The following is a 15732-nucleotide window of genomic DNA, read 5'->3' as shown; positions in this document are numbered from 1 at the left end:
TTTAGTGTAATCATAAGGTTGTGCAGCCATCGTCATTAATTCCAGTACATTTTCATCACCCCAAAAAGAAACCCGTATTAACAGTCTCTTCTCATTCCCCTCACCCCCCAGGGAACTGGCAACCACTACTGACTTCCTCACTAATAATTTACCTATTTCCTATAAATGGAATCATACAATATGTGGCCTTTTGCATCTGGCACCTTCCAGCATAATGATTTCAAACGGTCTTCCTTCTTTTAGCACGCATCAGTACTTCATTTCTTTTTACAGATAAAATGCTGCACTGTAGGGAGAAGACTTTATTTATTTTATTTATCCATTCATCAGTTGAGGGACATGTGGGTTGTTTCCACTTTTTATGGCTATTATGAGTAATGCTGCTGTGAACGTTTATGTACAAGTTTCTGAGTGGATATGTATTTTCATTTCTCTTGGGTTTATTTGGCTAGGAGCAAAATTGCTGGGTCACTAGTAACTCTTAAGTTTAACTTTTTGAAGAACTGCCAAACTACTTTCCAAAGTAGCACCACCATTTTACATGGTTTTTCACAATCTTAACGCAAATTTAAGAAGAGATGTCAGACTTTCATAGCATGGGATTTAACACTATCAAACCCATTTTATGTGCCAAGTGTAATTCCAGGGTTTTATATATTTGGATTATTTTTCTCTAAAAGTTTATAATGCAGAAATTGTCTCCATTTTACAGAAGAAGAAATGTGAAACTCAGAAAGTTTTAACAACTTACTGAAAAATCAATTAGTAAATATTAAAATGATAATTCTAAAGTAGAGATGATTCCAAAGCCTGTACTCTTTACCCTACACATGATGCAAGCTCTACACTTAACTATATGTACGCTGCTTTACAACAAAAAGGATTATATGGAAAAGATGCATGTTAATTAACTAGAATCATAAATCAAAAGCTTTCCAATGTCTAGAAACTTCTAGATATAAGAGGTCTCTTGCATAAATCAGCCTCCCCCAATTTACCTTTAGTAAATGACTTCTATATACAGAGTTCCTTAAAACAAAACCTTTCTATAATTTACCTCATCATTATACAGATTTAGCTTCTTCCACCAAAATTGTAGGCACTGATGAAAAAATCTTGGCATCTTCATTCCTGAATATCACAAACTACTCAATTATTGGTATTTTAAGTGCTGTTAAGAATTAAAACGAAGCAGGTATTAAATGGAGTAGAGATAAACTAAACTAACAGATGCATAAGCTGTTGCTCAAAATTATTTATGAGGCCTATGAGCAAAAAAACTATAAAACAGAATGATGGTCCTTGCATTAAGCCATGATTTAATGAGAAAGCCAAGGAGACATGGTGTCCTCTAAAGGACCCTGGAGTTAAACAAACCTAGATCTAACTGTTTAGTCATTTCTGAGCTACGTATAGGAGTAAGAAACAAACTCCACACGTCTTCCAGGTCAGAATGCTAGTTTTGTTTGTTGTTTAATTAAATAACAGTTATTAATGGGTGCTATATGTTAAATATTGTATTATCCCCAAAGCCATTTCTGGAATATTACAGGTGCTCCAAAAATGTGGTTGTTATCATTATAGAGTAGGTTCTGGAAAAGAACACCACAAAGTCAAACATTTATAAAGGCACCAGCTATTTGCCAAGCATTGTACTGGTACCATGCATACAAAACTGCAGTCCCTGCCCTCCAGGGACAGGCAGATTCTTACAACTACAAAACAATGCAGTAAAAGCAATAGCAAAAAATATACAGAATGTACAGGATCATGGAGAAATATCTGGGGGACTGACAAGTCAGGCACGACTTCCCAGCAGGTCTGACAAGGAATCCTCTTCCCATGACTAACCCAGAAAACTTTGTAAATGCCTATTTGGGGAAGTAGCCACTGAGGTTCAGACACTGAGGTAAAGCCTCAGTTCAGATTCTCTATTTAACTTCTACAACCACTTAGTTCCATCCATCACTTTCAAAGAAAGGGAAGAAAATTTTAAAAAGGAAACAACTTTAAGTTGGCACAGGAGAGATTTAAATATCCATTTCCTCCTCTACGATCCCATAAAAACAAAGATCACATTTTTCCAAATCCTCCTTACACTCACGACAAAGGCTGGGTGTTTTAAAAGTTAAACAATCACCTCGGATGTAAAGCTGAGTCTAGGGTAAGTTACCAAAACCATCAGTCCTGCACATAATTTCTTCTACACCAGCCAACTGGGGCCTACCTGCTTATTGAGCTTATTCCAACAGGGCTAATAAGGTATCCAAAACCTTGAACACCACATAACATTTCAGCAAATCTTCTCTATTAATCCAGACTCTAACTGAAGATTTATTTACCTTGTAACTTTTTATTAAACGCCCACTATATCCAGACACAAGGCACAGACACACAAAAAAATGAAGCTCTGAGCCCTGCCCGAAAATAAACCTCTTTGGGAAAGTTACGCCTCTAACAGTTACAAGTATAAAAGAAGACCCACGGGAAAACAGACCCTAATCTGTATCCTTTAATGGATATCTCACTTGACACAGCAATCTTGTGAAATAGAATTATCTCAACTTTTACCAGTTTGTTCAATTAATGAGTCGGCTATGAAACCCAGCCCTTCTGACGCTTGATTGTACTATACACTAAAATGTGCATTAAATTTATCATTATCGGGCAGGCAATGATGGCTCAGTGGCAGAGTTCTCGCCTGCCAGGCCAGAGACCTGGGTTCGATTCCTGGTGCCTGCCCATGTTACAAAAAAAACTGTATCATTACCATTAATAAATCAATAAAATCACAAAAAGTATTTCAAAGATCTTTAGGAAGCTAAGACTCAGAAGTAAAGTTCTGCAGCTATGAAAGTCAGCATTGCTCCACATAGCAACTGTTAAAAACACCGATAAAGTGATCAGACTTCATTACAGATATGATTGAAGCTGATCTAGGTAGGTCTATGTTAAATCAGACTAAAGGGTAAAGGATGATACTGACCATTCTAAAACCTCAACGTCTGTGAGACCAAATGAAGACATGTTTATTTGGTGCAAAATTTCTATTTTTGGTAGCATACTATGTAATTTAATTCCAATGGTCAGTTTATTCAAACACCATAACTTCCTGGAACCTTGAATAGGGCATGAGATCTGGTTGGTTTGTACAGGTTGGTGTAATGCCCGATACATACCAGAGTAATGTGGGCAGAAGATCCCAAAGTATTTGCAAAGTCCCTGTGGTAGTTAGATTTAGTTGTCAACTTGGCCACGTGAAGGCACCTAGTTTTGTTGCTGTGGACATGAGCCAATGGCATGTGAACATCATCTGTTCCTGATTACACCTACAGTCGGCTAGGAGGCGTGCCTGCTAAATGAACAATGATTGACTTAATTGGCTGGTGCTTAAATGAGAGACTCAACATAGCACAGCCCAAGCAGCTCAGCATACCTCATCTCAGCACTTGCAGCTCAGCCCAGGACTTTGGAGATGCAGAAAGAAATCACCCCGGGGAAAGTTGTTGGAACCCAGAGGCCTGGACAGAAGACAAGCAGAGACCATCCTGTGCCTTCCCGCGTAAGAAAGAACCTCAGTTGAAAGTTGGCTGCCTTTCCTCTAAAGAATTAACAAAACAAATCCCCTTTTATTTAAAAGCCAATCCATCTCTGGTGTGTTGCATTCCAGCAGCTAGCAAACCAGAACAGTCCCCTTTAAAGACCGGAAGAAAAGGTGGAAATACTGAACTTCCCCATCTGGGGGAGACCTGATATTCTCACAAGCACCGGCGACTGCCAATTTGATGAGTTCATCTTGGGCTTCCCCTTGTGAAACTTATTCCTGCAAAGAAGCCTAGCCTACTTATGATTACCCTAAGAGTCATCCCCAGAGAACCTCTTTTGTTGCTCAGATGTGGCCTCTCTAAGCCACCTCCTCAGGTGAACTCACTGCCCTCCCCGCAGCATGAGACAGGACTCCCAGGGGTGTAAATCTCTGGCAACGTGGGGCTGGGCTTCTGGCACTGAGCCTGGTCCCAGCATCATGGGCCTGATAAAGCCTTCTTGACCAAAAGAGGGAAGAGAAATGAAACAAAATAAAGTCTCAGTGCCTGAAATTTCAAATAGAATTGAGAGGTCATTCTGGAGGGTTATTCTTATGCAGTATATAGATATCCTTTTTCAGTTTTCGGAGTATGGGAATAGCTAGCACCTAAAACTATTGAACTGCAATCCAAAAGCCTTGATTTTTGAAAATGATTAAGTAACTATAGTGTTCTTAAGGTGTAAATGTCTCTGAAAACTTTGTGACTGACACTCCATTTATCTGGTATATGGACAGATGAGAAAAAAAAAGACAAAATAAATAAATAAATAATAGGGGAAAGGAGGGTATGGGATGTCCTGCGTGTTCTTTTTTAATTTTATTTTTACCTTGTTTTCTTGAAGTAATGAAAAAGTTCAAGATCAACTGTGATGACAAATGCACAACTACCTGATGAACCACTATTGTACAATTCTGATGAGTATATGGCATGTACGAATATATATATCTCAATAAAATTGCATTAAAAAAAGATCTTTAGGGAGGAATCTTAAAGAACTGTATATTCTCCTCACCTATAAAATAAGGATGATGAACCAGATCACAGATGGTTAATATGTAGGATTCTAGGAAACACCACCCCAATGCTGCTCTCCAGGACCCACGGCCCACCCAAATATTACTCACCAACCACGGCACACCTTCCTAAAGCCAGAAATAGTATTAGTGTCCCTACAACTCCATAGTCACTACTAAGTAGGTTAAGCAAAATGTAATCTATTTGCCATTCTGGAACAAACTAAGGACCAGAAAGAGGAAATAAACTGCCCAAAAGCTTCAAGAAACTAGTCTAAAACAGAACTAGGCTTAGAAACAAGAGGATTAATTTATAACTGAATAACAAGTAAACAAAGCATCTTCTCTTCTAATATCATTTGACCCTCACTACTCAGAAAACTACCCCTGTTCTTACATATGGGGAAGGGGAAAAAAAATTGGGATCAATGAAATAACGTGACTAGCTGAAGGTTATCCAGCATTAGGTGTTGGGCTGGTATGAAACTATGGTGGACTCCAGAAAAGCCATGTCCTTTAATCCTCATTCAATATTGCTGGGTGGGAGCTTTTTTTTTTTTAAATTTGACAGGAAGGTAAAGAGAAATAATGTTACAAAAATGTTAAAGCTTTCAAATACCACAAGTATCACAAAATTCAGAAAAAAAAATCTTTTTATGAACTTCCTGATACACCTTCATAGTTTTCCCTATATTTTTAGCTGCAAACAATTTTCATAATTTCGTAATACTTTCCAAAGATAAGAATAAAAAGACAATTTAGTCTTTCTTTTAACATGATTAGTAAAAATGTGTTATTGTAGAGAACTGGAAAGCACAAAACATGTAAACACACACAGATTAACTTAATTTTGTAATGCTGCTACCAGTTTGTCCATATAAACACGGGAATCAGGAATTTTGATAAATTTTATCTCATTTAATTTCCATTTTGCACACATTCATTCTACATATGAATGAATAGCAGTCATATATGCTGATAATAATATGCATTTCACAATCGAGTATATCTCTAACATGAGAAAAGTTCCATTTTGATTAGGCATTGAACCAAGTCCTTGGGTTAACAATTGGATATTTGGAAGAATTTCCCAAAGCCTAGTTTCTGGACCCATATATTTCAAATCTTGTTTCTCCTCTAAGACCCACTTAATTCTGGTGTCAAACATGATAACCTCTGACCCTTCATCTTCATTTCATAATTCTTATGAATCAGGACGAAAGTGGTAGAATTCCTGGAAACCATTTCTGTACTAGCCTGGCCAGCAATAACTTAAAAGATTGTGAAAAACATGAACTGTGTGGGATCTTTTTTTACTATTTCCATAGAGATGTGACCCACCCAACTGTGGGTGGTAACTTTCGATTTGATGATTTCCATGGAGATGCATCTCCACCCATTCAAGGTGGGGTTGCTTATTGGAGCCCTTTAAGAGGGAACCATTTTGAAAAAAGCTTTAGAGCCAACAGAGCCCACACAGCCACAGACTTTTGGAGATGCATAAAGAAAACTCCCCCAGGGAAGCCACTGAAGCCAGGAGAGAAAGCTAGCAGACCTCATAGTATGCCTTTCAGGTGTTCTGGACCCATAGGCCTTTCTTGAATCAAAGTACTTGTCCCTGGATGCTTTAGTTTGGACATTTTCATGGACTTAGAACTGTAAACTTGCAACTTAATAAATTCGCTTTTTAAAAGCCATCCTGTTTCTGGTATACTGCATTCCAGAAGCTTACATACTGAAACAGATGGCTTGGACGAATCCTCACAATCGTACTACACCTTTTTGTATGAGAAAATGGGGCCTTAGCAAAGTCACAGAATAGGGTGGAAGCCTGGATCATTTAACACAGAACGAGGTGTGTGTCAATCTAAAACCTTCTGAGCTCTTCTTAGCCACTATGCTATACAACACGATTTTAGATCAGACAAGCTCCACAACATACACACTAACCTACCTCAATCACAGTGAATCTTGTACTTTGGTAACATTACATAAGTGAAAAATAATAGCCAATGTGACACAGAAAGTAGTTTTTTGGGATCTCAACACTTCCAAGACATGCATAACAAAAACATTTTTTCACTTTTTAATTCTCACCTATAAGCAAAGCTATAAGTACTTCTGCATAGAGCACTTTACATGTATAAGATGCCTTCTAAACTGTCTCAGGGATGTAAAGTATTACTCAGGTTTCTTCTGTATAAGGATTACTACCTTATATCACAGTAACCATGCAGTTTCTAAAATTAAAGTCATCTGAGAGATCTTAACACAAACACTTTAACCACAATATATTCATCATGTCCTTTCCAGAATTCTGGCCAGCTGAAGCGGAAATTCCTGCCCAGGTATTCCTATTTTTGGATGGTCTTTTAAACATCAAAACTGTCCCTTAATATAACTAAGACTCAATTTAATAGGCTACCATTATGTCCTACAGGACTTGAAAGAATCATTGAGACTAAATCAAATATTAGTATAATCTGAAAAGCCCTTTCTTAAGGCACCAAAATATCCCATGGACAAAGCAACTAGTTCAAGATCCTTTTAGCCGCATCATTACCAGATGATCATACCAGTTTTACAGGTATCTGGGCAAATGTTCACACCCCATTTACACAAACCACCTACCAAATCATCCAATGCCTTCCAAAGTGAATAACTGATTCCTATTTTCTGCTCTTAAATTATTCAAAATTAGCCTACAAAGAATTACTGTAGACTGCTTTAACAAACTTTTCAGATCTGCATACCATATTCTATACTTATGCTACCGGAAAGCAACAGTCCGATTCCTCCCTCTGTACACTTAGGTAAGGAATAGAGCAAGAAAAGAGCTTGAGAGTTAGAAGTTACTTTTTATTGGAAAAGGAATTTTTAAGTGAAGATGATTTACCAGTGACAAATTGACAACTATACACAACAGTGGTTAAACTTCACTGAAAATTTAAAACTTTAACTTTTTTTGGTTTACAACCTCTGAATTAAACAAGTTATAACAGGTTTTGTTTAAAATAGGTCTCTGGCGTGGCAGGCAAGAATTCTGCCATTGAGCCACCTTCACACTGCCCTTTTTTTTTTTTCACTGTTTCATATTTGTTAAATATTGAGATTCTTACCCAGGTTTGGAAAAAATTGGTAACTTCCTGCCTGCAAGTCCCCTATAGAATTAAATTCTCTAAAGCAGAAATCAACAAATATATATTATCACTAGATAAAACATTACATGTATTTTATTAAAGTTACTGAGTTTTCAAGAAGTAAAGTGTTCAAACACATGACTCCAGTTTTTCAAACCATATTTTATAAAAACTGTGTTTTCTGATTGTATTTCCACTACATTTGAAAATCACCAAGGAAAAGGGGCACTTATTTAAAAAATTTTTAAAGGCCATCATAAAGCTCAGTAACTTGGAATCATAGAAAAAAATAATTCAAACTCAAGAGTAAGCTTAAGTGAAAACGCAACACAAATATGTTAACAAAAAAATATAAAAATGCAAAACGGAAAAGTGTTCAGCTTCAATAGAAAAATAGTGGAAACTAAAGTTTAACATTGAAACTGCTTAAATAGAGAAACAATCCCAATGACATGACATTTTCTTGTCAAAGCAAATGAATTTTGTGAATTACATCGTTCAAATCTCACTGTATTACATTATAAAGGTCTTGGCAGTGGTTGGCCATTAATCTTTAACACAAAGGAGATTCAAATTCAAATGAACTGTAAGACTATCTCTTCCAATAAAGAAACAGCAATTTACTTTATCCACAATTGTTTAACCTATAAGGAAGGCCTGCAAGGATGATAACGCAGAACGGATGAGCATTCAGTCTCCCAAATCCCAATCCTCACGAAGTCTTGCACCAATCCGAAAAGAGAAGGTTATGGACACAAAACAGGCTTAGGAAAAGCTGAAAAAAAAATCTCCAATGAATGACACACCACATCATGGTTTATTCTTTCACACAATTGGAGAAACAAAAGAGAAAATATCACACCATATGTTTCATCTTTGCAATTAAAAATATATTTTACGACAGTACATTCGATTCTTTCCTTTGGGGCTGAAAACACAATTTAGCTTCTGTTTTATTGATTACAAAGAGGAAAGGGGGAAAGCGGCTGCTGCAATGCAACACAGGCTGCTCAGGGGAAGGGGGAAGAGGGTTTTCCAAACAAATTCCGCCTCTCCCATCCTCCGCTCGCTCACACACCTCAAACAACTTACTTACATCCCCCACCCACCCTCGAATTAGAGCTGCTAAATTCCTTCCCTTCCCCCACCATCGTAAAATTTCACCTTTCTTAATTCCTCCACCTACCCCTATCACAATACTTCATTATCCGCAGAGATTTCAGATCTTTCAAACTTTTCTTCCTTTTTTATTAAACACGAGAGTTTTGTAATCAAAAGCGCATGAAATGTGTGCTTATATACAGGAAAAATACCTGTTTCCCAGCAACATGCACGCTCTGATTTTCGAACCCCTCCCCATCTCCCGGGTTTTGCAAAGGCTGGGGGGTGGGGCTGGGGAGCCAAGAACAAATAAAATTTAGGGATAAAAATCCTGGGTGAAAGAAAAGGATTGAGGAAAAGGTGGAGTGAGACCCCTAAGCAAGTGGGGGTGGGGAGAGTGACAAGAATGAAAAAGAAATAAGGGACAAAGAGAGGGGGCGGGAGAGCCCGGAGACCGGGAGGACGCCTGGGGCCGGGAGAGGGAAGGCGGGTCCGGGGAAGACGCACAAAGGCCAGGCCGACCCGGCCCGCGCCCCTCACCTCATGGTGCCGCTGGCGCCGAGGCTTCCCAGCCGCGGGAGACCGGGAGGCGCCGAGCCGACGGGGTCTGCTCCTCCGGGGGGACGCAACCGAGACTGGAGACGGGCGTGCGGCTGCTCCTTCGGGCGGCGCGGCTGCTACACCATGTCCTCCACAAAGCCGGCGCCGGCCGGGGTGCGAGTAAGGACCAGGGACAGGGTGGAGAGGGGCGGAGAGGCCGGCGCCGAACGGGTCCCCGGCGGCCACCGCCTCCACCGCCTCCCGCTCCTTTTCTCCCTCCCCCGGGAGCTCCCTCAGCCTCCCTCGGTGGGGTGTCCGCCGGGGCCACGCTCCAGAGGCCCGCGCTCCGCCGCCCTGCGCTCCCCACCCGCCCCGTGCTCCCCGCGCGCCCCGCGCTCCCCGCCGCCGAGGCCGTGCGCAGCTGCTGCAGCCGCGGGAGCCGAGCCGGAGTCGCCCGGAGTCGCCTGGAGGAGCCGAAGAGAAGGCGGGGCGCGCGGTGGAGGAACACGCAGGCGCCGCCTCCTCCCCTCCCTCCCCCGGGGGCGAGGGGGCGGCACGGGGCCCGGCGCACCACCCCCTCCACAAGCTGCCCGTGTCCCGGCCCCCCCCCCACTGCAGGGAACGGGGAGGGGGGAGCGGCCCCGCGAGGGGCTTAGCGGAGGCTCTTTGTTGCTTCCCGCCCCGCCCCCCCACACCACTGCGTTGGGGACTGCACCGCCCCCTCGCCGTCCGCAGCGGGGGGGTACCTCGCCTGGGTTGTCCTTGGCCACCGTCCCCCTCCCGCTCGCCTCCCGCTCCCGCAGGACGGCCTTGAAGGCCGGGGAGCTGCGGGCCTCCCCCGCGTCCGGGGTGCGGAGTCTGAGACCCCCAGGACCCCTGGGCGCGGCGCACGCTGGCACCGGTGAGGGTCCGGGAAGCGGCAACCAGGACGCCTAAGGGGCCAGGGCCGTGGCGGGCCCTGTGGCTAAGGACCGTAAGGAGGGATCAGCGGTCACCGCGGCCAGCGGCACTTCCCGCGCCGCCGAGTGTCTGGTGCCAGGGATCCCTCCGGAATGGGGGGATAAAAATGTAAAGTACGGTCGTCACTGTTGGCTGCGCCCTAGTCTTCCCGAGCAATGCCAGCGTGCGGTACCAATGGAACGAGCCGACTGCACGCCACGTGTAGGGATGACGTCATCGCCGAACGAACGCAGCCACCTCGCGGGGAAAAGCAGGCGCCGGGAGACGCGCGCGGAGCCGCTGAGCAGCCGCCAGAAAGGAAGAGAATCCGCGAGCCAGTGAAATCGCTTTATAGCGTCATTAGCCAAAAGGGAATTCCGGGAAGGTGGGAGGGAGAGGTGAACTAATAATAAATTTTTTTTACCTTTCCATCATTACCTTGATCTTGAAATACCTCTTTTGAAAGGTAGATTTAAATATTGACAAAGCAAACTCATTTCAAGTTAATTGAACAGGGGTCATGAAGGAAGTCAAATTATAGTTGTGGGAATTTTTTTGGCATCCAAAACCAAATCTCATAATCAAATTAAATATAAACTGGACAGATTTCGCCCTCTTATAGTCCAGAGGAGTAAGGTGTGTTTTCTATACAAAACAGGATAGCTTGGAAAAGATCTTTGGGTACCGGATTCTGTTACGGAAGTATCTAAACCACAATAGAGGATCTATCCTGACTCCAGGAATCCGTTCAAAAGTTTGGGTATTTCATTTGAAGACAGGGGTACAAGTCAAAGTATAATTATGAAGATTGGGATAATGTACACTTCCAAATGGAAAATGAACAAGTTATAGTCATCCATGATCAATGCCTGGCTTGTCTGTAATATAACTGTGTGGTCCGGTTTTAACTATAAATGGCATCCTGGTTTTAGAGCTTGGTAGAGTTATTTTCTTTTGAAAATGTACAGCCTCAAACCGACAGCCCTTTGGAAGCAGTGACCTGGAGCTATGGCACAGGACCAGTTTGGCCTCAGGTAGTAACAAGCAGGGGGCCTCTGCTTCTGCTTTAAACATGGTGTACTTGAAGAACACTAATTTCCACCCACAGTTCTAATTACAGCTTACCATCACAGAGAGCATTTTATTCAAGGATCTCCAAGCACTGGAGAGAAAACACTCTTCCTGGTCACATTTCCTTTTTGCCATATTACAAGTAGAGACAGAGAATTATAGCGCTTAGATAATTAGAGTAGTTAGTGCAATAGGCATGATTTAAAATCATCGCTATTCTGAGGCTCATTGTCAACATAAATTACTCACTGTAGGTTAAAACATATGCACCTCAAATACTATTCTTCAATAAACAAAAAACATTTGCTGGGGAGGCTTTTTTCTTGCAAAAGTATTAATAACACGTATTGGATCATCTTGGAAAAGTATTAATAAGACATATTGAACCACAAAGAATCTACACCAATTTGCCTTAGTCCATTCATAGCAATACAGTAAATGCAACAGAGCTTAAGTTTCACAGAAAACTCCTTCAAAGGGCCAAAAGGGGAGGAGATTTTGCTATAATGACTCAAACTATCTCCTGCCAGAGACAAGAGGCAGAGATAAAAATTCCTTACAGATGACTCTATAACCTACTTCTCATTTGTGAAAGTTAATCTATCCTGTGCTAAATAAGTGATACATCGCATCATCTTTATCCTAACAGCAAATGTTCCAATGGTATGGGCACCAAATTAAGCAGTCCAAGTGGAAAATGCTGTTCCTATTTTCTGTTTATTAAAAATGTACCAGCCAAGAATTTGGGCCGCCTACAACCATTTCCATCCTCTTGGGTGGCAGACTGCCAGCTCACAAGTTGGTCATACCATTGCATTTGGACTTAGATATTGTAATGGGTGGCCTGACCCCCAAAGGTCACCCTGTGGAAGGGCAATTTGTTGGCTGTGACAAAATGTTATTGCTTCATGTTCATATTTGGTTAACAATCAAAGAGAGCAGAAGGGAAACTTCAGCTAGAAAATCAAAGGCTAATTCTGGTTACACGGAAAACTTTGTGGAATGTGTTATCATTCTAGAATAAAAGAATTTTAGAGATGGAAAGAATCTTAACAGTCAAGTTCAACCCACTTGTTTCTTAAAATAGGAAAGTGAGGCCCAGAGAGGTCAAGTAGCTTACTCAGGGTCACACTGTCCCTTTATGGTAAAACTGGAATTTAAACCCAGGATTTCCCATTCTTAGTTCATTCACCTTATCAAACTGCCTTCCTCTGGCATAAGTAAGAGCGGAGTATTAAAAATTAAAGCAGATTCTCTTCCTATGAACCCTGCTTAAAAATTAGCTGAGATCATCTTGAAGGGTGAAAACTCTTTGAATTCTTCCCTCAGAAGGATTACCCAGCTTGCACAACGGCTGGCTCATGTGGGCGCTTGGAAGGTTCTAAGGTAAATGAATGAATAAATGAATGAGCAAATGAATGGCTGCTGTAATCTAAGATGACTCTGAAATTAGTCACCAAAAAATTGTAATCTCTTCTTAACGCCAAGTACCTTGCCCTCAGCTGTCCATCACACCCTAACCTCTGTGTGTACAGCCATTGCGAGTTGTTGTACACATATCTGTTAGCAGTGTGCACCCAGGTGTAATATGAAACAAAGCATGCTTCTGTTGGTGAGGGTTTGCTGCAGGAGTACTACTGTCAGTCTGGCTCTGAGGGTTCTCTCTGAACATGCTTTGTTTAAATCCGTCTGATAACATCAGTGAAGGCTTATCCTCCATTTATGGGCATGAAGAGGGTGTATGACTAATGCTACTTAGCACTCAGGAAATCAGTGCTAAGGATTGTAGACATGGTCTCCCCTGTCACCCCCAAAAAAGGTTCTCCCTTGAAATATTAACAGTTACACGGGGATGAGTGAGGAGGAGAAGGCAATTTCCATTAACTTTTCACTTGCATGTTACAGCATTGTGTTTTAGTTCACAGGGTAATTTTTGTTTATCTCTCCAAGAATGGAAAAATAATGTAGAATATGATATTCTAGTGTGATACAAGATATTTTTATTACTCATCTTTCAGCTTCAGGAAACTGTTTGCCTATGTTCCATTTGCATTTTTCTTCTATTTGTCATTTTTCTCCCTTCCAAATTAGGATTTATGAAGTTAATTTCATTTTCTCTTCCCCAGAGTCTTTCTTTTCTTAGCTCTACACTGTTTAAACTTGGCAGAAGATTCCCAAAGTCTGAAAGAGTATTGGAGTAACATTAATCAGTAGAGGCCATATCCTGTAAAATGCAATGCATTATTTCCACAATTTCAGCCATGGTTGCCATTTAAAGAGTATAACAGGTGGACTCCATTTCTAGGTAACAATCAAATCATAGTACTTTAGAAATTCGATTGAAAGGAAACATGGCCAAAATTTAATACTGAATGCTTATCTCGCATTTTATAAAATCTAGCTGGTAGCTTGGGAACAAAAACAATGTGGTTGCCCTCTTTCCCGCTTTGAATTGATTTTGAGAATACAAGTCGATTTTCTTATGGATAGTATGATGAAATGACAACTGACCTTGGAATATTTCCTCCAAGGAGATCAGGGGAGAAGCTAATAAAGAAAGGTTTTGGTGTTTTGGGTTTTTTTTTTCTGGCTAATCACAGTAAAGAAGAAAGCTATTACTACTAGGCTGTATCCTGAACAAACTGTCTAAAAATCAATTCACACTGCTTAACACTACATCTTTTGTAGCTTTTATCCCACTATTCAGGTAAGTTTCAGAGCTCATTAAATTGTCTTTCTCTTCAAAACTGTTCTAAGCATGATGTGCTGGTTTGAAACTGTTGTATACCCCAGAAAAACCATGTTCTTTAACTCTGATTCAATATTATTAGATGGGATCTTTTTAATGAAGTATTTCCAGGGAGATGTGACTGCCCAATTGATTAGGTGGTTTCCATGAAGATGTGTCTCCACCCATTCAAGGTGGGGTTCCTTTAAGGGGGAACCATTTTGGAGAAAGCTTCAGAGCCCACACAGCCAGAGATCTTTGGAGATGCAGAAGGAAAATGCCCCCAGGGAAGCCTTATGAAATGAGAAACAAGGAAAGAATGCTAGATCATTATATGCCTTCCCAGCTGACAGAGGTATTCTGAACGGCATCAGCCTTTGTTGAGTGAAGGTACCCTCTTGTTGGTGCCTTAATTTGAACATTTTCATGGCTTTAGAGCTGTAAACTTACAACTTAATGAATTCTATTTTTAAAAACCATTCTGGGGGAATGATGAGAACAGGGGAAAATTCAACTTCCCATTTGGAGAATTCCCGATATTCTGGCAAGCAGTGGGGACAACCAAATCAATAAGCCAAGTCCTCAGTCTTGGGTTTTGTTCATATGAAACTTATCCCCTCAAAGGATAGGCTAAGCCTACTTAAAATTAGGCCTACAAGTCAACTCCAGAGAACCTCCTTTGTTACTCAGTGTGGCCTATCTCTCTCTCAGCCAATACGGCAAGCAAACTCACTGCCCTCCCCTTCTCTACCTGGGACATGACTCCCAGGGGTGTAAATCTCCCTGGTAACGTGGGACAGAAATCCTAGAATGAGCTGGGACTCAGCATCAAGGGATTGAGAAAATCTTTTTGACTGAAAGGGGGAAGAGAAAAATGAGACAAAATAAAGTGTCAGTGCCTGAGAGATTTCAAACAGAGTCAAGAGGTTATCCTGGAGGTTATTCTTACACATTTTATAGATATCCCCTTTTAGTTTAAGGTATATTAGAGAGGCTAGAGAGAAATGCCTGAAACTGTAAAGCTGTGTCCCAGTAGTAGTTTCTTGAGGATGAATGTATGATGATGTAGCTTTCACAGTGTGACTATGTGATTGTAAAAACCTTGTGTCTGATGCTCATTTTATCTATGATATTGACCAATCAATAAAAAGTATGCATTAAAAATAAATAAATAATAGGGGGAACAAATGTTTAAAAAAAAGCAAGACTATGCTCTTGTGAAACTTATGTATGTAGGAGAGAAACTTAGCCTACTTATAAGTATGCCTAAGAGTTACTACTGGAGGACCTCTTTTGTTGCTCAGATGTGGCCTCTCTCTTTCTAAACCCAACTCTGCAAGTGAAATCATTGCCCTTCCCCCTCTGTGTGGGACATGACATCCAGGGCTGGAAGCCCCCTGGCAGCATAGGAGATGACTCCCAGGGAGGAGTGTGGCCCTGGCACCATGGGATCAACAATTCCAGCCTGATCAAAGGGGGAAAAAGAAGTGTAAGAAATAAGATATCAGTGGCAGAGAGAGTTCAAATAGAGTCAAAAGGTTTCTCTGGAGGTCACTTTTATGTAAGCTTCAGTTAGATATTGCCACCAATCATAACTTGCCAAACCCCAAATA

The 15732-nt window shown here is 41.3% G+C and overlaps 1 protein-coding gene across 4 annotated transcripts in view; it reads right to left on the bottom strand.

Annotated features, from left to right (window-relative positions):
• Window positions 1–9639, bottom strand: part of ENAH (ENAH actin regulator) — a 191591-nt gene extending 181952 nt beyond the window's left edge. For 2 of the 4 annotated variants that reach the window (XM_077168588.1, XM_077168589.1), the window contains exon 1: window positions 9382–9637. In XM_077168588.1, the coding sequence (XP_077024703.1) occupies window positions 9382–9386 (5 nt within the window). In that variant the 5' untranslated portion in view covers window positions 9387–9637. Of the gene's footprint in view, window positions 1–9381 lie in introns of all 4 variants that reach the window. The other 2 variants (XM_077168587.1, XM_077168590.1) reach the window with 2 other exon arrangements.
• Window positions 9640–15732: the final 6093 nt, after the last annotated feature.

The sequence above is a fragment of the Tamandua tetradactyla genome, chromosome 7, assembly GCF_023851605.1.
Source record: "Tamandua tetradactyla isolate mTamTet1 chromosome 7, mTamTet1.pri, whole genome shotgun sequence".
In the NCBI taxonomy this organism is placed as follows: Eukaryota; Metazoa; Chordata; class Mammalia; order Pilosa; family Myrmecophagidae; genus Tamandua; species Tamandua tetradactyla.
This window is presented reverse-complemented; position numbering and strand designations above follow the sequence as displayed.